The sequence below is a fragment of the Filicampus tigris genome, chromosome 12 (assembly GCF_054856515.1).
Source record: "Filicampus tigris isolate MCC_2025a chromosome 12, RoL_Ftig_1.0, whole genome shotgun sequence".
Lineage (NCBI taxonomy): Eukaryota > Metazoa > Chordata > Actinopteri > Syngnathiformes > Syngnathidae > Filicampus > Filicampus tigris.
In genome coordinates, this window is record NC_141228.1 from 12,294,224 (window position 1) to 12,319,144 (window position 24,921).

General features: G+C 42.0%; 2 protein-coding genes across 10 annotated transcripts in view; both read right to left on the reverse strand.

Moving 5' to 3' along the window:
- Nucleotides 1–447: 447 nt before the first annotated feature.
- use1 (unconventional SNARE in the ER 1 homolog (S. cerevisiae)) lies at nucleotides 448–5,533 on the reverse strand. Its single transcript, XM_086048397.1, has 8 exons — nucleotides 5,390–5,533; nucleotides 4,961–5,010; nucleotides 3,507–3,585; nucleotides 3,238–3,390; nucleotides 2,458–2,473; nucleotides 2,323–2,344; nucleotides 2,077–2,239; nucleotides 448–1,227 (listed from the first exon to the last, which is right to left on the reverse strand). Exons 1-8 carry the CDS (start codon nucleotides 5,486–5,488, stop codon nucleotides 1,045–1,047), a joined length of 765 nt encoding a protein of 254 aa, XP_085904523.1. The 5' UTR covers nucleotides 5,489–5,533; the 3' UTR covers nucleotides 448–1,044.
- Nucleotides 5,534–6,338: 805 nt separating this feature from the next.
- myo9bl (myosin IXb-like) overlaps nucleotides 6,339–24,921 on the reverse strand; it is a 52,148-nt gene continuing 33,565 nt past the window's right edge. Inside the window, exons 12-45 of one of the 9 annotated variants that reach the window (XM_086046866.1) lie at nucleotides 24,758–24,892; nucleotides 24,422–24,543; nucleotides 24,180–24,321; nucleotides 23,896–24,091; nucleotides 23,391–23,466; nucleotides 22,910–23,002; nucleotides 21,550–21,663; nucleotides 20,906–20,945; nucleotides 20,677–20,799; nucleotides 20,457–20,537; nucleotides 20,158–20,268; nucleotides 19,912–20,037; nucleotides 19,685–19,834; nucleotides 18,883–19,043; nucleotides 17,380–18,546; nucleotides 17,200–17,275; nucleotides 17,000–17,091; nucleotides 16,439–16,557; nucleotides 15,682–15,875; nucleotides 15,471–15,578; nucleotides 15,216–15,386; nucleotides 15,069–15,110; nucleotides 14,880–14,991; nucleotides 14,716–14,789; nucleotides 14,428–14,620; nucleotides 14,110–14,238; nucleotides 13,755–13,860; nucleotides 13,533–13,664; nucleotides 12,629–12,752; nucleotides 12,402–12,452; nucleotides 11,079–11,194; nucleotides 10,717–10,856; nucleotides 10,518–10,571; nucleotides 8,006–8,152 (exon numbers count right to left, since the gene is read on the reverse strand). In XM_086046866.1, the coding sequence (XP_085902992.1) occupies nucleotides 10,558–10,571; nucleotides 10,717–10,856; nucleotides 11,079–11,194; nucleotides 12,402–12,452; nucleotides 12,629–12,752; nucleotides 13,533–13,664; nucleotides 13,755–13,860; nucleotides 14,110–14,238; nucleotides 14,428–14,620; nucleotides 14,716–14,789; nucleotides 14,880–14,991; nucleotides 15,069–15,110; nucleotides 15,216–15,386; nucleotides 15,471–15,578; nucleotides 15,682–15,875; nucleotides 16,439–16,557; nucleotides 17,000–17,091; nucleotides 17,200–17,275; nucleotides 17,380–18,546; nucleotides 18,883–19,043; nucleotides 19,685–19,834; nucleotides 19,912–20,037; nucleotides 20,158–20,268; nucleotides 20,457–20,537; nucleotides 20,677–20,799; nucleotides 20,906–20,945; nucleotides 21,550–21,663; nucleotides 22,910–23,002; nucleotides 23,391–23,466; nucleotides 23,896–24,091; nucleotides 24,180–24,321; nucleotides 24,422–24,543; nucleotides 24,758–24,892 (4,830 nt within the window). In that variant the 3' untranslated portion in view covers nucleotides 8,006–8,152; nucleotides 10,518–10,557. Of the gene's footprint in view, nucleotides 8,153–10,440; nucleotides 10,572–10,716; nucleotides 10,857–11,078; nucleotides 11,195–12,401; nucleotides 12,453–12,628; nucleotides 12,753–13,532; nucleotides 13,665–13,754; nucleotides 13,861–14,109; nucleotides 14,239–14,427; nucleotides 14,621–14,715; nucleotides 14,790–14,879; nucleotides 14,992–15,068; nucleotides 15,111–15,215; nucleotides 15,387–15,470; nucleotides 15,579–15,681; nucleotides 15,876–16,438; nucleotides 16,558–16,999; nucleotides 17,092–17,199; nucleotides 17,276–17,379; nucleotides 18,547–18,882; nucleotides 19,044–19,684; nucleotides 19,835–19,911; nucleotides 20,038–20,157; nucleotides 20,269–20,456; nucleotides 20,538–20,676; nucleotides 20,800–20,905; nucleotides 20,946–21,549; nucleotides 21,664–22,909; nucleotides 23,003–23,390; nucleotides 23,467–23,895; nucleotides 24,092–24,179; nucleotides 24,322–24,421; nucleotides 24,544–24,757; nucleotides 24,893–24,921 lie in introns of all 9 variants that reach the window. The other 8 variants (XR_015088928.1, XM_086046867.1, XM_086046860.1 and 5 more) reach the window with 8 other exon arrangements.

Genomic DNA, 24,921 nt, shown 5'->3' on the forward strand with positions numbered 1-24,921 from the left:
GGAAATGGTCCATTTCTGAATCAAAAACCTATTGCGCAAAAAGTATTGGAACAATCAACAGCTCACCCGTTACTGAAGCTGAGCCGTGATTGGTTGTTACCTGCAGAGCTGGGGTTTTTTTCCTGAAAATTGAGCGTCAGTTATTCGTCATCCATCTGCAGCGTGAGTACACTTCTGTCGTCCGTCATTCGCCTTTTTACCCGGTGTGAAAAAAAAATAGTTCCCGTCTATAGGCCAGTCCGCCTCTAATTTGAAACGTCCGTCCGACTCAACTTTCACTCGAAATGGCGTCAGGTGTGTGTGCTGACCCGAGTTTGAATATGACTGATTCATTCAAAAGATGGCCATATCCCCAGTTCTCAGTTATTTTTGAGATTGTAATTTTTTTCAATTGAGTTGTAAATTTAGTCACATTAAGGGTGTTCACATTTTTGAAATTTATCTTGGTCTCATTTTTTGTTTTTAATCACAAAACCTTGAACAAGGGGGTGTAGACATTTTACATCCACAGTATATGTATATACAGTGTGCCCAAGTCAATCTTAATTGCTTGATGGAAAATGATGACCAGCAGGGGAAAAGATTTTCCTTCATCACTGCTCCATCTGCTGGAACTGGTGACTCGATGCCTGACTTAGCCCTGATGCAAATAGACTGCAACAGCTTAGTTACCCAAAATCTGTACAGCTTGCCTGGATAATACACAAAATCATCCTACCCTCCTGCAATGTTGAGTGCTTATGTCTTCTTCTCACTTGTTCGTACTGTGTTAAACTGACCATCCATCCATTTTCTACTTCGCTTATCTTCATTAGTGTTGCAGGTGGGCTGGAGCCTACATAAGCTGACTTGGGCGAGAGGCGGGTTTGTAGCACTATGTGTCTATCCATGACTGGTTTAGAACAACAACAACATAAAGTGAGACCAGCAGTCCACTTAAAGGGATCCTTTGACCTGAGGTGACATTCCATTGCATCACACATACAGATCGGCGGAGAACTTTGAAGTCTCTGGGGGGAGGGCACATCATCATCATCATCATCATCATCTGAGCCTGGGGAAGAGTCTGATGAAGAGGATCATGCTAATAAAGGTGAAGGAGACCAGGATGAGCATGAGCCAAAGCAGCCAGTTGACCGACTTCTTGGCATGCTGCTCCAGACGCTCCGACTCGGTCTTCAGCTTCTCAAAGTTGAGGTCGGCTTGGTGCATCGACTGGCCCAAAGTCTGCGAGGTGGAGTGGGAGGAGGAAAACACTCTGTATCATATCATGCTAAAATTAATGGCAATGATTACACCACTCAAAAAGAGTTTGGGATATTTGGCTTTTGGGTGAATTTTCAAAATGAACCTATTATTTTTAGAGGTGAACTTGAAAATACATTAAAAGGGGAAATCAACCTGAACACTTTTTTTTTTTTAAGAATGTTTCCAGCAGGCCCACTATTTGAAACGCGGCATTCTGATTAATATTACGTTTATGGAATATGAGTTAAGCAGCAAAATCCACCTCATTTTAGCCATCTCAGGGGGCGACCATTATGTCACTTTTGTCGACTGAAAATGACATCACAACTGCTCAGGGCTTAGGGACAAATTCTTTAAGAAAATTATTTTTTTCCATTTTCCCTACAATAAAGGTGCCTTTTCCAGAATAAAAGTATATTATAAATTTTCATCTTTTATATTCCCGTTAAAATATGTCTTTAGCACCTGAAAATATTACTTCAAGAGCACTTTACAGGTACAACTTTACCTCAGAGAAATTACGAACCTTGTTCCTAAAAAACAAAACAAAACTTTCTTCTGAGGAGCACTTTACAGGTACAACTTTACCTCAGAGAAATTACGAACCTTGTTCCTAAAAAACAAAACAAAACTTTCTTCTGAGGGTGTCCTTGGAAAGATTTCTCCTCTGTGATGGGGACTTGACCCATGACAACCCCAGTTTTAGATTACAAAGATTTCAGATTGTTGTTCTTAATGTAAGAAATTGGATACTTGTTTTATACTGCTCCCTAGCGGCAGAAGCAGATATTGACTTAATTGAGCCTCTGGACGACTGTGCACGTGTACCTGATTGTCCTGTTTGATGATGCTCTGTGCGGCCAGTGTGTTGTTTTTCAAGTTCCTGGCCAGGTTGAGCATGTCCTCCGCGATCTTCTCCTGCAGGTTGTGCTGGTGCTGCAAGATGGCGTCCAGCTCTGCGGCTGACTGGCGCTCATCCAGAGGCACACCTCTGAGGCAACCAAACATTTGGTTTCACCTTGTATTCCAAGGGGGCTCATCTAAAATCTATAGAAGCCGAATGAAATACTTTACCTTCTGTTTCGCAAATCTGTTTCTGTGGAAACAAGAGGGGGAGATAATGTAATCTAAATAATATGTAAAGTCTTTCAGTTGACATAGAAATCATTATAGAAGTGACACTGCATTTCAACTGAAAGCAAGGCTTACCTTTGCTTGAAAAGCCCTGAAATGAGAAAAAATGTCATAATAGTAGACATGCTAGAGATGATTATTCTTACTGCAAATACATAATGGAACATTGCATTGCATTTACACACAAAGAGACCTAAATAAAATGGCCGCAATTTAACTTTGCAGCAGGTTTATTACTGTTGTTGTACTTGTAATTTGGATCAAACTAATCATGTGAATGTACACGATGCAGTATGTAATGCTCGCTACATGGTATCGGTTCATTTCACAGGAATCTGTGCTTCATAGTAAAAAAAAAAAAAGTTCTCCATTGGAATAGAATTTTAATTAAAAAAACAAAATAGTGGACAAAAAGACAATAAAAATCAACCCTACAAAACTATAAATGAATAAAATACCCCATTTTACACAGTCTGTAAAAGGCAGGAACATTTCTTTCTTTTTTTTTTTTTTGAGGTATAAAGCTGTTCTCAATAAATGACACTCACACTGAACGGGGGTGACAAAGGCAATTTCTGCCTTTGGTCTTGGGATAATAGACACAGGATAATACCTGTAAAAATAATTTTAAGCCTGCTGTAATTGTACCAAGACAGGGTTGTGAGGTTAACACTTATTTCTCCCAACCCTGCTGTACTAAAAGCAATAGTTGCTGTCTGACAAAAATTGTATACCAGAGAATTAGTTCCATTGCAGGCTAATCCATGCACACCCCTTGTTGCGTGTTGTTGTGTGCGGTGAGTGTAGCCATATATATATATATTTTTGCGAAGTCATTCACATCACAGACCTTACCGTGCCAAGTAGCTCATCTCTCATTTCCCCCGTACATCGAGCCTTGGTCTGCATGTGAACAGTTTTTGTGGCGGCCATCCTCTCGTTGGCAGTTGTGGGTGTTCGGCCAGGAGCGAGGAATTGATTGGCAAGAGCCTTTTCCGTTGGTGACGACTATGAAGGAGAACAGAAAAGTCATGAATTTCCAATAATAATTTTTAATACACAAACAGCAGACAGCCATTTTGAGGGGTGAAAGGGTGATAAATTGGTGGAACAGTGTCACTGACCAGCTTCTCTGCTTCTAGAAGGCCTTTCAGAAAATCCACCTTTCTTGTGTATTCTGTCAGCACTTCTGGTGTGGGTTTGCTGAGTAACAATAGTGATGAAAATAACTTAATTAAAAACAAGGGATGCCCCGATAACATCTTGTTTGTCACCCGAATTCGGGTCACTTGAGTACAGTATCTGTTGATAATGAGTCCTGATCTGAAACCTGCGCAATCCATTAAGAAAAAAAGAGAGTGCATGTAAATTGTCAATCTCAATTATCTTCATTTTTCACATTTCAATAAAAGGTCTCCGAACTTGACAACTTTGTATATGGCTATAAGTCTCAAGCAGCGGTTTTCTGCCTCCTGTCTTTTTCATGCCATCACACGAACACAAAACATTGTGTTTTATAAACCTTAACTATTGCTGTTCTATTTGGTGATGTCTCTGAACCTCACGATTACCACTTTACCTGTGAAAATTAAAAGTTTAAAAAAAAAAAAAAAAAAAGGTTGTTTTCATCCTATTCCAATCAGTTGATAGGTCGTGAATTCTCCTTTCTACCACACCCATATACATTTCAGGATTTTACTTTGTATTTATGACCATATCTTAAAAACACAACAACACACGCACACAGTTCAACATTTGCAGGAATAATATTGAACAATGACATTTTTTATATAGAAAATAGGAATTGGTCTACTGAAAAGTATTTCCGACGTGTTTATGTCTCTGCATGAGCCACTTTTTAGAAGCAAACTGAAGTGAACTTTACTTCAACATTCGAATTCACTGAAATGCACCTGTAGCTGTAAGCGTGTTAGCATTAATATATTTAATTAATTTATCATTATATTGATATTATTTAAATACATGAATAAAAAGGGCGGCACGGTGGTCGACTGGTTAGCACGTCCGCCTCACAGTTCAGAGGTCGTGGGTTCGATCCCGGCTCCGGCCTCCCTGTGTGGAGTTTGCATGTTCTCCCCGTGCCTGCGTGGGTTTCCTCCGGGTACTCCGGTTTCCTCCCACATTCCAAAAACATGCATGGTAAGTTGATTGGACTGTCTAAATTGCCCCTAGGTGTGATTGTGAGTGCGGATGTTTGTCTGTGTGTGCCCTGCGATTGGCTGGCAACCAATTCAGAGTGTCCCCCGCCTACTGCCCAAAGACAGCTGGGATAGGCTCCAGCACGCCCGCGACCCTTGTGAGGATAAGCGGTATGGATAATGAATGAATGAATGAACATGAATAAAAAAACAACCCTGGAAGATGTATGAATTAATGACAAAGAAGAAAGTAGATCCAAGGGCGTCGGAGAGATCTGCCTGCATGTAAAAATGCACGTTCTTCGCATTTTATGTAAAAGTCAGATACTGAAAACATTTGAGGAAAAAAATGCGCGTGTAAATGTGGGAATTAACTTGATTTGTGTTGTCTAAAACTGAGCGCAGTGGGATGGTGTCACCTTATGCTTTTCCTCAGAGCCACCAACATCTCCTCCAAGGCACCAACATACTGAGAACAGCAAACGAACAGCAATTACCAGACTTTTATAGTTTGAAATGACGCAGCCAATTTAACAATTTATCGCATCTAACGGTCTCTAGAGATCCAGCAAGGCGATGTACAAGAATGACATCAGAAACAAGGTGACACAAATATTGAATTTATGTACATGCCATGTGGAATAAATACTTGTTATAAAGAATTCTAAGTGATGCATTAATATAATAAAAGGTGAAAGGTTGCTCAAATCCAATGGCAGTGGTTTCAGTGACGACGTGGCTAACCAAGACGCTAAATGCCGAGAGGCTAACAACAGTCATGCTAAATTTTGCAAACTACAGCATAAAGCAAACCACAAATTATTTTTTATCTTCACCCCTTAGTTTACCTTCTCCAGCCTCCATTCAGCCTCGCCCCGTTTTTCCGACGCTATTGACTCACAGCGAGACAATAACCGGACAAAGTTGATTTCTAACCTAGTAGCCATGATAGAAGACGACCGGGCGTCGCACAGAAATGACGTCAGAGAAAAGCGGCGGATCTTTTTTTTTTTTTTTTTTACTAAACGTTTGTGAAACCTTGAAACGAATTAACGATCACATCGTGTTTATTCAAATTTAACACTCAGACACTGAAACTAATTTGGTGTAGATGTCTTCAAAGGGTGACTAGCTCTATTTATTTATTCATTTTGTTAAGATTTTTTAAATATTAAAGCGGGCGTCAACGCAAACATTTTCTTGACAATATGTTCGACGCAGGCCACACTAGTCGAAACACGGCATTCTGATTGCTCAGCTTGCAGACGTCAAATGACCAAATTCATAACAGGTGCGCTGTGATTGGTCGTTAGCTGAACAACTGTGACGTCAATTTCAGTCAACAGCAAACGGCAACATGGCTGCCCCCTGAGATAAAAAACGGGTGGGTTTTGCCGACCAAGTCATATTCCACAAATACAAAATGAATCAGAAGACTGGTGGCGGTGCATAAAACAGTGTAAAGAATTTTTGATGACTTTTTCTTTAAATGCCTTATGAAACAAATCTGGGCTCGTAACAGATTCTACCTTCATATTGCACAATTTCATATGGGGGAAAAATACTTTGCAGATACAAAAAAAAAAGTCAACCAGCATTTCCGAGCACACTGGGGATTTCACTGCATCTACTTACCTCCATTAAAAGTGAAAGTGGATGGTAAATTTCGAAATATGCTGTCATTGTTGATCTGGTTGGCTTGCGACAGGCTCGCCACCTAAACATGATCAGGTTGTGTGTTGTATAAAATGCAATGATGACTGACCCAATCAAAACACACAGCAGCAGTGGCAGATGTTACGAGCATCATGTTCTGTATTGTCATGTTAATACTAATAGCCATTACACTTGATGCCATTCAGTCCCAACCACACTCTGTTAACACGACACTTCTCGGTCAAGTTCAACGCTAACATCATTCAACAGCAGTCAGAAAGGAACATTAGTATTAAAACAAAGTTGTCCAACCACTGCGGCAGAACATTTCTCATTCTGAAGTGAAGCAACGTTCATCATAGAAAAGTGAGATCAAAGACATCATATCATGGCGTAGTTCTTTCCTCTTGGCGTGGTTTGTGTTTTTTCTTTTTCTTTTTTTAAAGGAAAAAGTGGCGTGTGCTGCTCGCGTCTCTGTTGCTACGTGAGGCAACGACTTCCTATCTGATGTTTGTTGTCCAGCAGGTCGAGTAGACGATGTAACAATACACCTATACAATCGGTCACAACATGAACACAATTCCAGGTTTCGTACAAATGAAGAGGAGCGAGACTGCCCCCCTAAAAAAAAAAAAAAAAAGAAAAAAAAAAAGGTGAGAATCTAACACAGGTGGGGACCCGTTTTCCCTTTCGGGGCCATCCATCCATTTTCGCTTATCTTTTTGAGGTTTACGGGGACCTGGAGCCCATCTCAACTGACTTCCGGCAAAAATTAGGACAGGCAGCCAGCCGACCACAGGGCTAATGACGATTCCATTCACAAGCAACGTCTGACTGCACAAACTGTTACGTCATCAGTGACTCCTGTTGGGGCCTGAAAAAATTCTATTCTTCTGTGGGCCATGCCGACTTTTTAAGAAAGAAATATGCTGCAAGGATGGCAAAAAGTTAAGTATTATGAGTATTGGTTGGTTAAATGTTTTGTGGCTTTTCATTATGTTTTTAGAATTGAATACACTCAAATACTCTTGTGGTACATGGGTTCCCCAACCCTGCATTAATAAGTCACTAAAAAAACAAAGTTTTCTATCATCAAGGCACAATCTAGTATATTTCAGTGAGCATGTTGGCTTCACTCTTTCATTCAGAGAACTAAGAAATGACAAAGTGCAACTGGAAGCTTAAATTAGCACAAATGATGGTCGGTGTTGGGGGTGTGTGAAAGACATTTGCTGGTCCACCATTCGGGAAGCTACGCAACCTCTGTCCTGACCAAACTATAAGTACAATATTGAAAAAAATGTTACAAAAAGGTGCATGGTAACATGTCCAGTTATATTTACTGTCAATTAGTCTCCACAGATTTTAAAAGGTGTAACTCCCAAATGAAGTTCTCCTTCCAAGTCAGACATCGTTGTCCATGTAAAGTATGTCTGGGTCAGAAGAGTGTCTATGCTCCTCCGAGGCTGGCGTCTCATTGAGCTGCTGTGGAGGACACTGTGCATCCATGGAGATGGACGAGGAGGAAGCGGAAGGCGGGCAGGAGGAGAAATGGGTCAACAGGTCACACTCGGGCCTGTCGATGTAGAGGGACTGGGTGCTGTCTTTACGCCGGCCTGGTTGTTCCCTTCTCCTCACCAAGTACTGCAAAGGATGCTTTCCATGCGGGCAGGAAGCCCGTCTGGGACCCGAGCTTGCGGGCTGGGCGAGGACACCCGGAGGCAGTTTAACCGTGTCCGGGATGACTGGGTTGCGGCGTTGCAGCTGGCGCCTGCAGGAGGCGTTGGAGCGTTCGGACAGTGAAGAGGAGCAGCTGGACAGAGAGGAGGAAGAGCCAGAAGGGGTGATTTCTCGCAGACACACACGTCCACCAGGGAGTGACTGTCTCTGCGCCAGTTGGGTTGGCTTGGTTGGGAGCACTGGCCTGTACCTCCTCTGCTGAGGGCCAATTCCTACTGGAAGAGAGGAAAGGCGGAGCATAAAAAAGGTTTCTATGAAGTTCCTTAATACAAACAAGAGAAGATGATGACGAGGAAGGTGCAGGGAGAGAGGATCATGCAATCATGGTTCATGCAACATTCTGTATGTGGGAGGCTCAGTAAGGAACATTTTTACATGCAAAGGGGTTATTGGACAAAATTCATCAGACGCTTCATTAGGTACCCCAACATTATCAATCCCTGGCGGTGGGTGGATTCCTCGCATCTCCAGAACCAACACTTTCCAATAACCCCCCCCCCCCCCCCCAAAAAAAATGGTATGTTTGTTGAGCCAATAACAATGCATCATTGAAGAAAGCAGGACAATTTCAGCACTTTAAATTTGTCAATGATTTGCAAAAATAGCAGAGCCAAATAGAGATTGATCAATAGTATAAATTTGTGAAAAAATGTGAAATTTACCAAATGGTTTTGGCCCATAGCCAGCAAAATTAGATGTGATTCAAGTAAAACAAATTCAGTCTTCTTTACAAAGATGAACAAAAATACATACAATACTGAACATGCATCTAAAAGGGGATCTCCAAAAATACATCTTTGCAATAATATTTAATAGTATTAAATATATTATATTATGTGCCCATACTATTGGAGTAGGATTAAGCAGATTAATCCACTGTTTTCTGCAGCTATTTTGACATTTTAACATTCTTTGCTGTCGACAGAAATGTACATAGTGCCCACATTGCAAATGTCACATGACCACACCCAGAAAACATGTGAGCCGTGATGTTCGCAATACGAGTGCGAGGACATTTTGACATCAATTTCTGTCGAAAGCAGCGGGCAGTAGAGCTGGATGAAAACAGGTGGATTCATCTATTGAGTTCTTATTCCCTCAACGCAATATTAATCAGAATACGGTGTTTAGATAAGCGGAGGGCACATAGAACATATTATTGCGAATCATTTTTTTGCCTTGCTTGTCCCTTAAAGAAAGAGATACGGTACCATTTTGACCCATGTTTGGATTAGGGTTTGGACACATAAGTAATTAAGTGGGGAAAAAAACTATCAACCCAATAGGCAAAATTCCTTATGTAACTTTTGCATTGATGTTATTAAATTTTTTTAAATTTATAATTATGTCCCACACTCTGAGAAAACTATGGCAGCGCCTATAAATGTAATAACTCATTTGAAGATGATGAAAGACTGATGCTCAATTTGAGCAACAATAAAAATACGACACACTAATAATACTAGTAACATACAATCATTTACACAAAATGATGGAGCAAGTGATGTAGGCAAAGTAGTACTATGCCTACACGGAAAAGAAAAACATTATGACAAAAATAATCATAGAGCACGATAAAAGTCATAGAGGACGAACAGGAACGAGGTTATACTTATTCAAGAGGAAACATGTAATATTACTGGAATTAAGTAGTCATTTTAAGTGCTTTCACCGGGAGTGTGGGTTGCAGTATAAAAAAAAGTTAACAGAGTAGTATAGTATTAGTAAAATTATTTGAAAGGAAAAAAACATTCCTCCACCACACCCGAGAAAGAATAACCAATCAGAGGCAAAAAGGCGTGACCAATGAGGTGTCAATCATTTTGCCATGCATTTACAGGTAGACTAATTAGTGAAGTGAGGATACATTCAAATGTTTCTGGCGGTTTTAAAAATGCAAACTCCCCCCTTTAGCAAATATTTACTATTACCTGAGAAATATGCCATTCATGCCTGCGACAATTTAGAATTCTTTTTACCTAACTATCGTCGAAATACATATTTTATTCATGATTTTTTTTTGTTTTTATTGCAACAGTTCTCTTGTATCATTACAACTGCTTTTTTGTACCATTGTAACGTTTTCTCTCCCACTATGGTCCTTACCAACAACAAAGAATAATTTGAACTTAATCACATCTAATTTGGCACTGCCACAGTACACAACACTTTCTTCATCTTAGGGGGGGAGGAGCTACAGAGACAACAGGAAGACTTAAGTTGAAAAATATTAGTTCCAGTTTACCCCTACTGACCACCAGAGGCGATGCTGGAAGCACTGAATATCCCCTTTGCACATGCACAGTCTGAGTATGCATACCAGAATAGTCACTTGTGAACCAAGTGACACCAGAGGTTAGTTCCCTACAGAACCATCTCGCAGTAACACGGGGATTGGTGTGAGAGAACGCCCTGGTGGTCATTCAGGATTCATAGAACCGTAGTTACATTCATAACGTCCGATATGGTTCCACAGAGAACAGATTTCTCCAGCATATCCCACCATTTTCCGAAGGAAAATGTTTGCGCATGCTTCTGTGCCATACATGCAAACACACGAACAACTGCTGGTTGTCCAACCTGCATTGCTATAGAGCAGACGGCACCGCTCCCATCACCATCACTGGTCCAGACCTGCACCACAAAAGACAGGAAGGGCCCACCCCAGCGGCCCCGAGGTCTGGTCAGAAACCCACAGGCGAGAGAGAGAGAGAGAGAGAAAGAGAGAGAGAGAGAGAGATGACAGGACAGACAAACTAGACACTGACAAAAAACTGACCATTGGGCTCTAAGTAGTGGGTGGAAGAACGCTGCTGCTCGTCCAAGAGGCTTTCAGAGCTCAGCGAGGCTTCGGAGTCCAAGTTCTCCTGGTCTGAACCAGGCTGCTCCATCTCTGGTAACCGGCAGGCCAGATCCTCTCTGGAGAAGAATTCACATGTTAGAGAATCCAGAGACCCACTAAGACTATAAAAGAGTGGTGGGCCAATATCACAATGAGGAGCCTCTGTTGTTCTCATCAGAATCACTCAGTCATCATGTAACTGTAGCAGAACAATGAAACTTTGAGGGTCATAATGCAGGTGGTCAAACGATTCTCAGGCTCAAACTGGACACTGATAAGACTTAAGCAAGCATGCTTACTTCTCCTGTTTGATGGACTTGATACGTTCCACCAAGTTCTTCTCAGCCTCCGAGTCAGAGTCCAGAGGCTCGTTCTCAGGGACAGCTTTGAGGTCTGAACAGACCTTTTCATGCACCTGTCAAAGCAACACTGCATGATTATAACCCAATCACTCTATCATTGGTCACATGTCTATTAACTACAGCGGAACCTCTAAATTCAAACTTCAGCTCACTAAGCATCAAAAGCAGTCGTGGGCAAAGTATGGCCTGCAAAGTGTTATCTGGCCCAACGAGCATTTACATTATCAAGAGTCCTATTGATGTAGCTGCTTCATTCCCTAAAATTGGTCAGTAAATATGTATTTTTAAATTGTATTTGAATTTATCTTATTAAACATATTGGTAAATTCATTTTTGTAGATAAAAAACAAATAGTAAAATTACAAGTTGAACATTTTATTCAAGAAATATATAATACTACAGAAAACTGACAATGAACTGACAATCCCTCCTTCGTCCGCTAGGAGGCAGTGTTGCTTTCTCAACGGGAACAGCCATCTACCATTTTTTAAATATTTGTAAACTGAAAAAAAATGGAAAACTAGCCTGATCCGTCTTCCTACCTGACCTTTAATTATGTGTTTATTTAACACAAGCCGGGAAACTTTTCAAAATTAGAGGTTGCACTGTATTTTTTGGGGGGTGTTTAAATAAACATCAACATGCATAAAGTCAATGACATGGGACTGTGACCCAGATCTGAAACAGATGAAGACGTGTTAGTAAAGAAACAAGCAGGTTGCTTGATAGATTCATGCGTCGCCACATCAGTCCCACAGATCTGTGAAAAATAATAACTTACAACCAACCGAAATAGCCTGAACGCATTCACCATAAAGAAGGAGAATGAGGTGAGGACTATATGACGGGTGACGTACAATATGCAGTCAACCACTGAATACAACTTCCAGAGCATTGAGGAGTACAATAGCATGCATGATGGCGATCAATTTCTGTAAGGCACACTATTGTCATGTACCTTTAATGAGGAAGAACACCAATCTACTAGCATGTTTTTCTCATAGAATAGCAACGGCACCTTATCACAACCAACTACCAGCCGAACATGCAAACTACAACCAGTTAGTATGGAGGAGGCGGGGGGTGGGGGATTATGGGGTGGGGTGAGGCGAAAACCAAACTAAGAAAAAGAGGGTTTTAGATCACCCACATCTATCATGCCGTGCACAGGCCAGCTCCTTTAGCATGGCAAACAAAGTAGTGTACTACAAGGCTACGTCTGCTAGATCTACTTGACCACGACAAATGGATGATACATACCACCACTCCTTTGTAAGGAGCTGAGAACCTGAGAGGTAAATGCCAGACGTGCTAAGGAGAGACAGGGGACATGGACCTTTATTAAGCATACACCCTTGAACAGCAGCATCTGGTGTTCTTTGAGAGTAAATCATACAGGTTAGGGTGACTAGTCCGGGGAGTTGTTTTCAGAACACACTGAATAAAAGAAACGCAAGTGACGATGAGATGAAGTCTAATTCCCTCACCGTGTTCTGTCTCTTGAGTTTGAGCTGGTTGACAGCCAGAGCCTCTGCATACTCCAGCTGCTCGATCTCCTCCATCTTTTCATTGTAGCGTCTGATCTGCTCACTGATCAGCATCTCCACACACCTTCGAGAAAGAGAGGATTGTGCACGTCAGGGGCGGAGCCATGGGTGGACCTGGGTGTGCACAGGCCCATCCAGATTGACACACTGCCCGCCCAGTGAGATTCATGAAATATATACTATATATACAATATATATATTGTGGACACAGGAGCTAGAAAGTGCTGTCCATGTATGTGGCCACTAAGCCTTAGGAGGTTAAATTATTTTTGAATTTGTGTTTCCTTGTGTGTTTTTATTTTATTTTATTGCATATTAAGAATGGTATAATTGTGGTTGTCTAAGGAAAATCTGAACTTCATATTATTCAGAATCATTGAGAATATTGCTCAATGAGAAATATTCAGGCCCATCCTGATTTTTTCAGGATTACGCTAGTGGTCTTTTGTTGTCGACATTTGTGAACAAAATTATACATGTTTAATTATTTGCAGGTGATGTTTTTCATGTTATGTCAGTTTTTCAATACGTTTCAACTGGAAGTGACAAACAGCTTGAAGCATGCTTTGCCTTTCATTTGGAAAACTGTGAAAGTGATCTTTTCGTTTCTTCAAAGTGTTGCTTGACCATAGTCTACCGTTTCTTGTGATAAGTGCCAAGAGGCAATAAAGAGTTAATTAAAAATTGTGCTTTAGAAAATTGAAACGTGTTTTTAAAGCACGTCGGAGAGGTCAAACTCCATTGAAATATGTTTATTTATATTGTCTCTAACTTTCACCTATAGCAGGTGGGTCTCTAACATATTCACCGCAATACACAAGGGCTCCTTGTATCGCGGTCTTACGTGGTGGTCTTGGCAACGTCTTTCATGCTAAGAAGTGGGTCAGCGCCATCTGGGCAGCGCAGGATGCACGGTGCGAAGACAATGGCCAAGGAGTTAGGAGACATGCGGTTGTGAGCCTCCTCTTTACACACCCTGCGAGGACAAGTAGAAAAATATCCATGTACAGATTCCCCCGAAAATATCATTTTCAAACAAATGATGAAAATAGAAGTAGATTTGCACCTGACGAGGTGGAAGACAAGCCTCTCCAGTGTGTTGAAGTTTGCCGTTGGAAGTTCCTCCAGCACTTTGTAGATGGCATAGAGCTGCTCCTGCTTATCTGGCAGCTCTGAATAAAAATAAGCCAATAAAACACTAGTTTGTAAAAAACACGTCAAAAGAATAACATTTCAGCTTTTTGTGTGAGGTGATTTAAATGACAGACTGTGGGCGAAATTGTCACGTGTAGCGTTACACCCCTAACATTTATTGTGGCCATCAGAAAACTGAAATGGTAGGAAAAGGTTTGCGCTCAAGTAAATATGATAGAAATGCCGCGCCCTGGTCACAAGAGATTCCCATAACAGATCCTTCTCACCTACTGCATGCAGGAACTCGTTATAATGTGTGAAGGTCATCAGTGGGTCTGGCAGCTCCCTCAGCCACTGCTTCACCAGGCCTGTAACTGTGTGGATGGGGTAGTCTTCGAGGCACACGAGGTGGGGGTCTGAACAACAACAACAAAATACAACGGGGTGACTCAATGTATTGATAGCAATGTGCGCAAATGTCCCCGTCGTCTACGATTAAAGGTGAACTTATCTTTTCTTACAGCGCATTTGCATTTAAAGTCAAAAGTGACTTGACAAAAAAGAGCCACAGTTCCACACAGTGAAAGTTGAGGAGTACACTTTACCGGTCTCCAGTCGTTGGTGTAGCTCTTTTATGCGGTTAGCTGAGCCAGACTTGCGGTAGATGCCCTCCGTATAGAGGCCGTGCATCTCCACGTGCTCCAGCATCATCTCCAGGACCATGGGAACTGGGTTCTTCTCACTCACCAGGTGACCCACGCGCACACCGAAGTGCTGACCACCAGACTCCTCGTCACTCTGTTGGATTCAACCCGACATTCGGTCAAACGGCTTCACTTCCCCCCCACGCTCCGTATCAGAAGCGCATCTCTAATAGGAGCTTTAAAACATACCTTTTTGGCACAGAAAGTGGAGCAGTCTGTGACTATTTTACACAGGCACTTTTTGTGGCACACCATCTTACAATCTGCAATGGAGGATGGTCAAAATTCATACATTCATTTTGTTTTTGTTACCCTGCAATATTTACTACAATTAAATGTAAAGTAAAACTCACAGCTACACATGTAGGCCTTCTCCATCCCCCAGATGTAAGAAGTGCACTGGTCACATGACTGCATGATGTTGACCTGATAGTTGACGAACACGTGATCCAAGGGGCTCTCCATCTGACAAGGCAGATGTAAACTATTATAAATGATGTCTTATAACGGACTGATGCACAATTTCACCTTTGTATACTTACACTTTTATCTTTCTTACGCCGCTTCTTCCGAGCTTTAGCAGGCTGAAATACAATCACAGTGCAGTAGCACGTGTCTGTTATTCTTCATGTATGAAACCATTAAGTCAGTAACACGATAAGAGTGAGAGCAGGTTTGCGTTTTATCACCTTGGCAGGCTCGGCTTCCTCTTTCTTCATCTCCCCTCTAATGAAGCCATCCAGCACCGACTGAAACAGGTTGACCACAAGCTGGACTTCTCCTTTTTGCTTGTCACCGGCAAGGTGGATGACTTTGTTTTGGTAGCCTGTCATCAGACCTTTGTAGCCGATTGTTGGTTTCTAGTTGAAATGAACAGGAGAGCCATTGAGGAACACAAAAGGTGGCGAGGAAAAACTAATGCGTCATATGTGATAAAGACTTACTGGGAGAGAATACATGGCTTTAATAGTCTCTCTGAACTGCATGGTGGCTGTTACAAAGATGGCCTCTGTGGCTGACAGCGATTTCCCCCTGGAACGGAAATCATTGACCTAGAGGTGGCACAAACAAAACAGAACATGTTTTTTTTAGTTGAAATATTAGTAACAATAATGACTAATATTAATATTGGCAACCCGTTTTATTCTTATGTACCTGGTTTCCCAGAAACTCATCAAGGTGCCGCAGCTCATTGGCATTGGTGATCTCCCGATCGAGTGAGGCGTTCCACTGCTCCGAGACACGCGTGGCACGGCTAATCTTTATGGTGGGGTTACGGCCCAAACTTTTATTGGCACGCTCTCCTTGGAACTGGGATAAATGTCTCAGTGGGTATCCAGATGCTGGGGCTAAATGATGGAAAGAATGTTTTCCTATTTGTCATTACAAAAAGCAATCAATTGTGTGATGAAAAGATTTCTTCTAAATTCTCAGGCTCAAACTGGACTCAAAAATCTTGGAGGAAACCTAATGTGTTTTCACAAGGCCCGTTGCTAAAATGGTCAATGTTTTCTCAGAAAGCAAGCAGGAAGATTAGTTAAGACCCCATGAATAAGAATGACAATACATCTGTGTTTTCTTTCTCACTTCGTGGAGTGTGACTGATGCGAATGGCAGCAGTCCAGCAGAGAGAAGACTCAAAACACAGCGGAATTAGTTAAAGACTCTGAAGTGTTTGTACAATTTGTCAAACGGTTTTAGGGAAAAATGTTCTGCATGACGTTATGAAATTGAGCCCGGCACTGTGAGGTATTTAACTAGCAGGAAGTACGTGCACAAATCTATCAGTCATCTTCGTTTGCCACGTTTAAAGTAAACAGCCTGGTAAAGTCTCTCATCACCATCCATCGAATTAAAAAAAAGACTTGAGGACAAATAGGATGAAAAATACGAAGTCTTGCACATTATTTACCTTCCCCTCCTGTTGGCTTATCGTTGAGAAGCTGTGCAAGTGTCAACTCTCCATTGTCGGGAGTGTGAGGCTCCTTGTGTGGTCGCTTTTTCAAGATCTTGCTGAAGAAACCACCCGGCCTAAAGGAGTGACATCAGATTCTTTTTAAAAATTTTTGTTAAGGGGTCCGTTATTGCGTAATCGACAATGTTTTCCGAATTGTTATCTGTGATTTTCTACCAGTATGTCATCAAAGAACAAACCCATTTAAAAAAAAAAAAAAGAAAAAAAATCGATAAACACTGACTGAGCTATTACTGGGTCGTAAGGAACCAAATGCTTTTCCAGCTCTGTCATCACAGCAACAGCACACGTGAAAGACAAAGCAAGCCCCTCCAATCACACTGCCGACAGGCATTCTCGTATTAGCTATAAGCCATTTGGAGAAGATGTATTTGTCAGTGCAATGTGTTTGTGTGTTTATCATGGATTTCCATCACATATGCAGACACATCTGTCTCAAGCAGATGTGCAACAATTAAGAGACATCCTTCACACCACCACTTGTCGATAAGCAGTTACCTGTCTGGCGTGGATGGGGTGGAGAGGGTTGGGTCGTCCTGGTTTCTCCTCCTGGTGGAACTTCCTTTCAAGCTCTCTGGAGACAAAATCATCTGCGGAATAGTACAAACGATGGATTTAATTTAGAACATAAGTCAGGCTAGAGAGAGGATGATACTTGTGATTTTTATGGTACAATTGCTAAAAGTATTTTAAGATACCTCTCTAGTTAAAAGAGCACCCGCGCCCTCAGAACATGGAGACAAACTGTCAGTTGAAGAGGAGGCTGTTTGACTTCTGAAAATAAAAAAATAAAGTCTGAATGCATCCATTTTCTGTAGAACATGTTGCAACGTAATGAGGCACTAAACATGAGGATATAGCCATAGCAAGAAACGTACAGCGGCTGCTTGGACCTTCTCTCCTCTCTGTTGTGAGGTAGAGGAGAGTGTTCTCCGTCGCTCCTCTTTTCCGACTTCTCTTTGATTGATCCGTGGCTGCGCTGCAGGCTCAAAGCTCCACCATCCGTCATGGATTTCTCATGCATGGATTCAGCAGGATGCAGCGATAACGTGGTTGGACGAACAGCACCGGATTGCGAAGAAATTTTGGCTTCCTTCTTCCCTCCTTTTTCTTCCTTCATCTTCCAGGCCACAAACGTATACTGATCAAGCTCCTTGCTGTCAGCGCGTTCTCTTTGCTTTGACGCATCGGGCGTTTTGCTCTTTGGAGGGGATGTTTGTTCCGCACTGGACGCCAAGGATGAGGTGGAGGTGGAGGTTGAGGCAGCTCGTAAAGTCTCTCTCTGGTTGTGCTCCAACCCCCTCCGTCTCCTCTGCTCTCTCTTCTCCTGACTTTTAGATACCTGGGTCTTGGCTACGCGACGGACTAGTCTATGTTCAGAATGGGAAGTAGTAGAGGTAGTGCTGGAAGTCTGTTCCGAACTAGAAGAAGTGGGTGCAGGAACCTTGGAAGAGCCCGCAATAGACGACAAACTATGTGTATCCTCCTCCTTTTCATCTAACTGAGGACCAGCCTCAGCCAAAGTACCGTTGCTTTCCAAACCAGACCTGAGAGGTAGGTGTTCACTATCTCTTTTTTGTGCTTGGGGTAGCCATTCATCATCTTCCTCCTCCTCCTCATCTTCATCCTTACCCTGCTCCTCCTCTGTGTGGGAGCTTGATGCAACCTCCTCATCATCCTCTCCTCTCTCCTCATCCGGCAGGCTGTCATACAGCTTCTCCTCTGCGACCAGTTCAATATCTGGATCCTCTCTTGTTTGCGGCTCCTTCGCTGGTTTCTTCCCTCCCTGCTCTATTTGTTTCACCTCCTCCGCCTCCAATGCAGCCTTGGCTTCCAGCGCTTTCCTGGATGCCTCCTGCTCTTCTCTTCTCTTTGTTTCCTCCTCTTGAGCTTTTCTTTTTTCCTCCTCCGCCTCCATTCTTAACCTCATTTCCTCTTCTTCCTGTCGCCTCCTTTCCTCCTCTTCCTCCCGGCGCCTCCTTTCCTCTTCTGCCTTCTTCGTTTCTTCCTCCTTTCTGCGTTGATCCTCGCGCATGGAGTGGCATCTGGAAGAATTAAGTTCTAATAAATGATTCCATTTTCTGTCATGCCTCAGTTATATTAGACTGTGAGAGAAAATGTAGTAGTGTAGAGTATGTCTCCATATCATATCTAAGGCGTATCATCTGAATAGTCTGCACAGCTGTCGTATATGGGGCTCTGCTGCTTTGCATAGAGGCACCTAACCAATGCTTAGGAAGTGAGCTAGCATCTCTCCAGCAACCATTCTAGGTTTCCATATTTTATATAAAAGAAAAAAAGCTTCCAGTGTTAAGTCGGTGCCGCCCCCACTTGAGTGTCACCACAGCGACCCTGAATGTGCCAATGAGCATCCCCGTTACCTCCTTCGAGCCGAGTGCCCTCTGACAAGGGCTTGTATCTTGGTGGCGCCTTGTCTTTGCCGTTGATATGCTGATCTTTGTCGGTGTCCTCTCCAGACAGCCTGGATTAGACTGGCAGCCCGCCGCCTTTGTTCCTCTTTGCAGTACCTGCGCCATGAACGCTAGCAGGAAGAACAAATCAGGATTATGATAGTTTGGGATTTGTCATTATAGTTACCATATTTTCCGGACAATACGTCGCTCCAGAGTACAAGTCGCACAAGCCATAAAATGCATAATACAGAAGAAAAAAAACATATATAAATCGCACTGGAGTATAAGTCAATTCAGTTGGTTTTAATTAGCTCTTAAAGCATTTTTTTTTCCGAAAATGCTTTGTTTGTGTTTCATTTTTATTAGTTAGTATTTGTTTTTAAATATATGTACGGAGGTAAAAAAAAAAAAAATAGGGGTCACAATAAGTATAATGCAATTAAGTAAACTACAATTCCCAAATGACTATGTGCATACATTAAATATAAACCCCAAAAGCTTATGTATGAAATTGACAGACGAAAAGGAAGGACATTTTCGCTACTATTAAATTTAATTTTCTAAACGTGAACGGTAATTCCTGTTACTTTTCATTTATTAAAAGCACTGGCTTTTATTTTATTTCGTAATCAAACAAAAAAATATTTTTCAATTTTTGTTTTCATTAACTATAATAACCTTGGAAAAAATGGAGGATTACAATATAATTTGAAAAATAGGAATACAAATAGGCAAACAGACTACCGGTGAATGTGTCATTTGAGTTTACCTGGATCACGATAGCTGACTGCCTCATGTCCAGAAACTGCTTCCTCTGCAGGCAAGGTCTGAACCAGCGCTGCAAGAAGATGATCTTGCGCATCACATCCTTGTGCAGCGTGTCCTGCAGCTGTTGCCGCTCCAGTTCTTTCAAAAACACCTGAACGGATAGCAAAAAAACATGTTTTGCATGCTAGTATAATTATTCAAACATGAACTCAACACTTGAGTGCTTACCTTTGTTTTGCCTATCTGGTATGTGGTGGGATCCAAGCCCATCTTTTTGTCTAGCAAAGCAGAAATGTCTTCCTTACAAGCAGTGGAGTCCTTTGGCAGCAAAACTCTGAACTGCTCTAAGAATTCCTGCAGACAAGAACATAACATCTCGTCAAATTAGAGCTAAAAGGCAAACAGAATTATGAAGGTACTATTATACAAACATCATTCTCAAGACACATCCGACAAAAGTAAACGCCACAGTACCTGGAATGTGTATTTAGCCCCGTAGCCAGACCTCCTGATTCGAACGGTTTCCAGCATTCCGGTGTAACGAAGCTGCTGGAGGACCAAGGCCTCATCTAGATACATTTCCTTCTGCTCATACACAAGCAGAACAAGGAAAGTATAATAAATCTTAAGGATGTGAAGGCTGTGTCAGTGCAATTGATTGAGAAATGTGAAGATTTCCTCTTCATTCAAAGCAAGTAATACTTGAACGTGAACTCAAGATTTTTTTCCCTTTAGACTCAGACATAATAGAAATCACTTTAAATTTCTCTTACCTTCTCAGCATTGGAGCGGATACAGCGGATGAAGAAAGGCTCTGCTCTGTTCAGAGTTTCCAAGAGTTTGGTCAGAGATGTCTATTGAAAAATTGTTTTAAAAAATGAAAAATTTCAATTGAGATGAAAAATTGGGAAAAAATATCCACAGCGCATCTGGTCGCCTTAGATTTGATTGTATTTATATATATAGTGTGTATACAAATAAGGACAATGTTACCTGGAACTGGGCACTGATGCTGGGGGGTTTCTTCTTTTTGTGCAAATGTAGAAGCGACTTGGTGGTGCGGTCGTGTAGGGTTAGGCTTACAATGAACTTCAGGGACCTAGAATCCAAGAGGTTCTGCGCAGTGAGAGAAAACATTTTCTCAAAAAACAGTGATTGGATAGAAAATGCACAAGTGAGCCAAGGTACAAACAAAGCTAAGAGACAAATCATTTTTTGATACCTTGGGGATGATCTGTTTCTGTTTAGTTCCCTTGTTTTTCCTGTGGAAAAGGGAGACACAAGATAAAGGTTGAGTGTAGGGACAACATCAAAGGATGTGGCGGTGGAGTGACTGTCGGTGAAGTCAGGTTAATACAGACTTCTTCATGCGCCCTCAAGTCAGTGATGAAATGCAGGTTTGCATCTGACAGGATTAATGACAGCTCGGCTGGAATGGATGAGTGTGTAAGAATGATGGCAAGGAAGAGGACGTAGTTAGTTTACAGCAAGAGATGGGATGTAAAATTTACCCACGGGGCCCTTGCCATACACAGACAGGCATGCTCACTTGCTACCAGCGCGGCATATGCACAACGTATTCACATTCAGTGTCACGTTTCTCGAACTGACATGACATGCTGGAGGGTCACTGCTCCTCACATGCCTTTTGATTATTCATGCCGTTTATGACAGTCTCAAGGCATTTCAGCTGCAGCCTTCAAGGAATCAAGCTCTAGAAAAAACACTATCTGATGAAAAGGAAAGCTTGTTATTTTTTCTAATGTTTTATTAGGTTCTGTCACACGACATCTACGTCTATTTTCCTGAGCTGACTGCACAGATTTTGGCGAGCTCCGACACCACCCAGTCTGTCTGCAGACTCACTGGAGGACATGTCGAGGGAAGCGGAGACGACCCCAGGACTGCAGCAGCTTGCGAGGGTCCTCACCATCCAGCTGCAAGTTCTTAATGGAGCTGATGATCTGCGCATGCATGTCTCTGATCACACGACACACACAAAGATACACAGTGTGGACGGGGAAAACGGGAAAGTGCGGTAAAAAAAAAAAAAAAAAAGAAAGAAAAATGGATGACAACCAAAGTGTGTGTAAAAAAACAAACAAACCAGTTTGGACACACCAACAGTTACCCATGATGGGAACACAAAAGGCAGGATAGTTGGGGGGGTCTGACAGCGAGAAGCATTTAAACTCTGCTCATCCGTGAAGAATAACTCTCACAGTATGCATACTCCTACTGTCCATGTTTATTTACAAGGAGAGCACAGAGCTGAACCACCCAACCATGATGCCATATCCCCTTTAGAGAAGGAACACAAACGCACACGCACACACACACATGGGACAAAGAGGGAATGGAGCTTGGTGGGGTATTCTTCACATCCATGTTGCTGCAAATGTGGTAGTGAACATGCATATGGCTGCCTAACTGGTTCCATGCTGGAGGGACTGCAAGTTATTTGTGTTGATTCAATCCACATTATTGGGCTCAGTGAGGTTAATTGATACTGAGACTTATCGTAGAGCTGGTTCATGCAATACTTTGCTATACTTACCATGCGTGATCATGAAAGCAGGAGACAGGCAGGAAAGGAACGGGCAACAATAATCTCACTGAACAGTGAACCCAATCTCCTCTATATTGCAAAAGCAGATTTGAACGGGACTGATTGATTTAATCAATCAACAGTAACAGTGAACTGTGAAGATCTGAATGCCAGCGATTAAGGGTTAAAGCTCCGAGGATACTGTCTTAAAATACTCTATGGCGGTGTGCTCCATTCTCAGAAAGCTCACCGTTCCGTTCTTATTTCAACAGGGAATTCGTATGTGTGAGAATACCCTCTTTCAGCGCTCCACAGTTGGTGCATGTAACTTTAGTTGTGCACCTTTATGTGCTTTACTGCAATAATAACAAGTATGGGCGCAGCTCAACCAAAATAATGAGGATAACAATGAGGTAAGAGAGGAGCACTTTCTTGTACAGTAACTTCACAGAAAAGGAACCATAATCAACTATTACCTGCTTGTCATTCCTTCATTATCGCTTGTAATGCATTTTATTAGATTTTTGGGCTTTTCAGATGGATGCAAATTCAAAGAGGGAAGCAAACCAGTCTACCCTTGCCAAAAAGAAGCATGGTTTTTTTTTTTCCTTCCTGCCTGTCTGCCTGCCTGGCATGACACATTCAACCACTTCTCCTGTCCAGTCTTCCTTCACTTACTTTTTATTCTCATAGCTAGCAAAGATGTCTTCAAAGGCCTCTAGAGGGCGCTCCTCTGAGTGATCAAAGTAGAAATCGAGCATAGATGCTCTTCTGCGGAAGGGAGAGAGCCACACACACCGTGGTCACCGAAAGGTGTCAAGCGGGAAAGGAGAGTGCGGGTTTGTGAAATTGTCCCACTTCGGCTCTTCCCATACCAGAGAGCAAATCAGAAGGCAACATAGCATCAAACAGAGACAACAATTTCATGACGGCTGAATTTTGTTGTATGTTCAGGCATACATTTAACTCTGAAGGTGGGAGGGGAAAAAAAGCAAAAGGTGAGGGGAAAATGCACCAACATCCTGACGCCACATACGCAGTTACTTGGCTGTCCCCCATAGGAGAAAGGTTGGACTGCTAGAAAACCAGTTCAACCACAACTAAAAGGTGATATGATCAAATTCAATTTGGAATTCAAATACTGTACATCCGTCCTTACTTGTACATTCGCTCTATTGGAGCATTGGCCCGCTGAATCTCTCCCAAAGGAGTTCTAGAGGCTGGACGTACAACACCTACAAGACACAAACAAAAACACAAATATGTTAAAAAAAAAAAAAAAAAAAAAAAAAAAATTATATATATATATATATATATATATACACACACACACTGTATATAGGTGGACAAGAGCCATGTGACTGCAGCAGTTTTTGCTTCTTCTAAACTAAATTTAATCTTGTTAATCCAGTTTACAAGGTTTGTACGTCAGTGGGCCAACAAACGGGTGCACAAGAATAGTGCAGAGGATTGAGCGTTCTGAGAAAAATGTCAGAAATTTGCTAAGGTCTCACGTTTTTGGCCTTAATATTCTCTTCATGTGCTGACCTGAAAGGCTTATTGCAGAGCAGAGAAACTGCAGAACTCTACAGCTTTGGGTACAAGCTGTTCAAAGGTCTACAAAAGACATGGCAAACTATCTGATAGTAACACTGTTGGTGTACCTGCAGTCTTGGCGGCCCATGAGCGACCGGCCTCATTGAAGGCAGCCATGCCTCGGATGGTGGCGCGTAAGATGCCCCATCGAAACATGGCCACGGGGTCCATGCCGATGAGCTGTCGCACGTACGCTCGGTCGCTGCTCCGCAATAACGCCACAATGTCCGGACGCATGTGATCTGTGTTTTTCTCACGGAAATCCTGCGGAGGACAAAGATTAAAAACAAAATAGCAGCAAATTCATCACGAGGTGGTGAGTAATTGTTATGGCCTACTTGCTGATCCTTACCTTGATTTGATATTTGACTTTTCCAGCAAAGTGCTGAATGACGAAAGCAGGCTCCATGACTTGTGTGGACAAAAAGTATTTATTTCCCTGATGCTGCTGCTTGAATTTGGCTAATAATGTCTCATCTGTGGCATGGGGGAAGCTGGTTAACAAGTACAGAAAATATTGAGGTGAGGAGGGAAAGTAAAATAAGGAAGAGGAACAAGTACATACATGTTCAAAAAAAAAAAAGTCATCCTTACTTGCTCTCCTCATCCAGCAGGTAAAGCAGGCCAGTGGGCTTCTTACTGATAAGGTGGATACAGCCTACATTGTCTATGTAGTCAATGTTATGCCAAGTGATTCCCTCTGCTTGGTACTCCTCCTGCAGAATACAACAAGACTGTGTAACACTTCCTCAATAAACAATTCTAAACATTTAACGTGAATTTGTTTAACTTATACATATGATTAAAATTGCGTTTGATATAAAGTCATAAATTACAACACTGCATGCGATGTGTTAATATAAGTTTTGCATTTTCCACATAAGGCTGCTGCAACAACAAAAAAGGCGTAAAACATAACAGGTGGCTCACCTGCTCCAGATTGAATATATGATTATTAAAATAATACTGCAGCTGCTCATTTGCATAGTTGATGCAAAACTGTTCAAAGCTGTTGGTCTCAAAGTCCTCAAAGCCAAATATGTCCAGGACACCAATTGACAAGCGCTACAGGGCAGAAAACAATGGAGTGAAAA

Coding starts and splice junctions, on each gene's coding strand:
- use1 (XM_086048397.1), bottom strand. CDS start 5,488: ATGGCTACTAGGTTAGAAATCAACTTTGTCCGGTTATTGTCTCGCTGT. Junction 3,391..3,506: donor TTCTAGAAGCAGAGAAGCTG/GTCAGTGACACT, acceptor TCTCCTTCATAG/TCGTCACCAACGGAAAAGGC. Junction 1,228..2,076: donor TCATCAAACAGGACAATCAG/GTACACGTGCAC, acceptor TCCACCTCGCAG/ACTTTGGGCCAGTCGATGCA.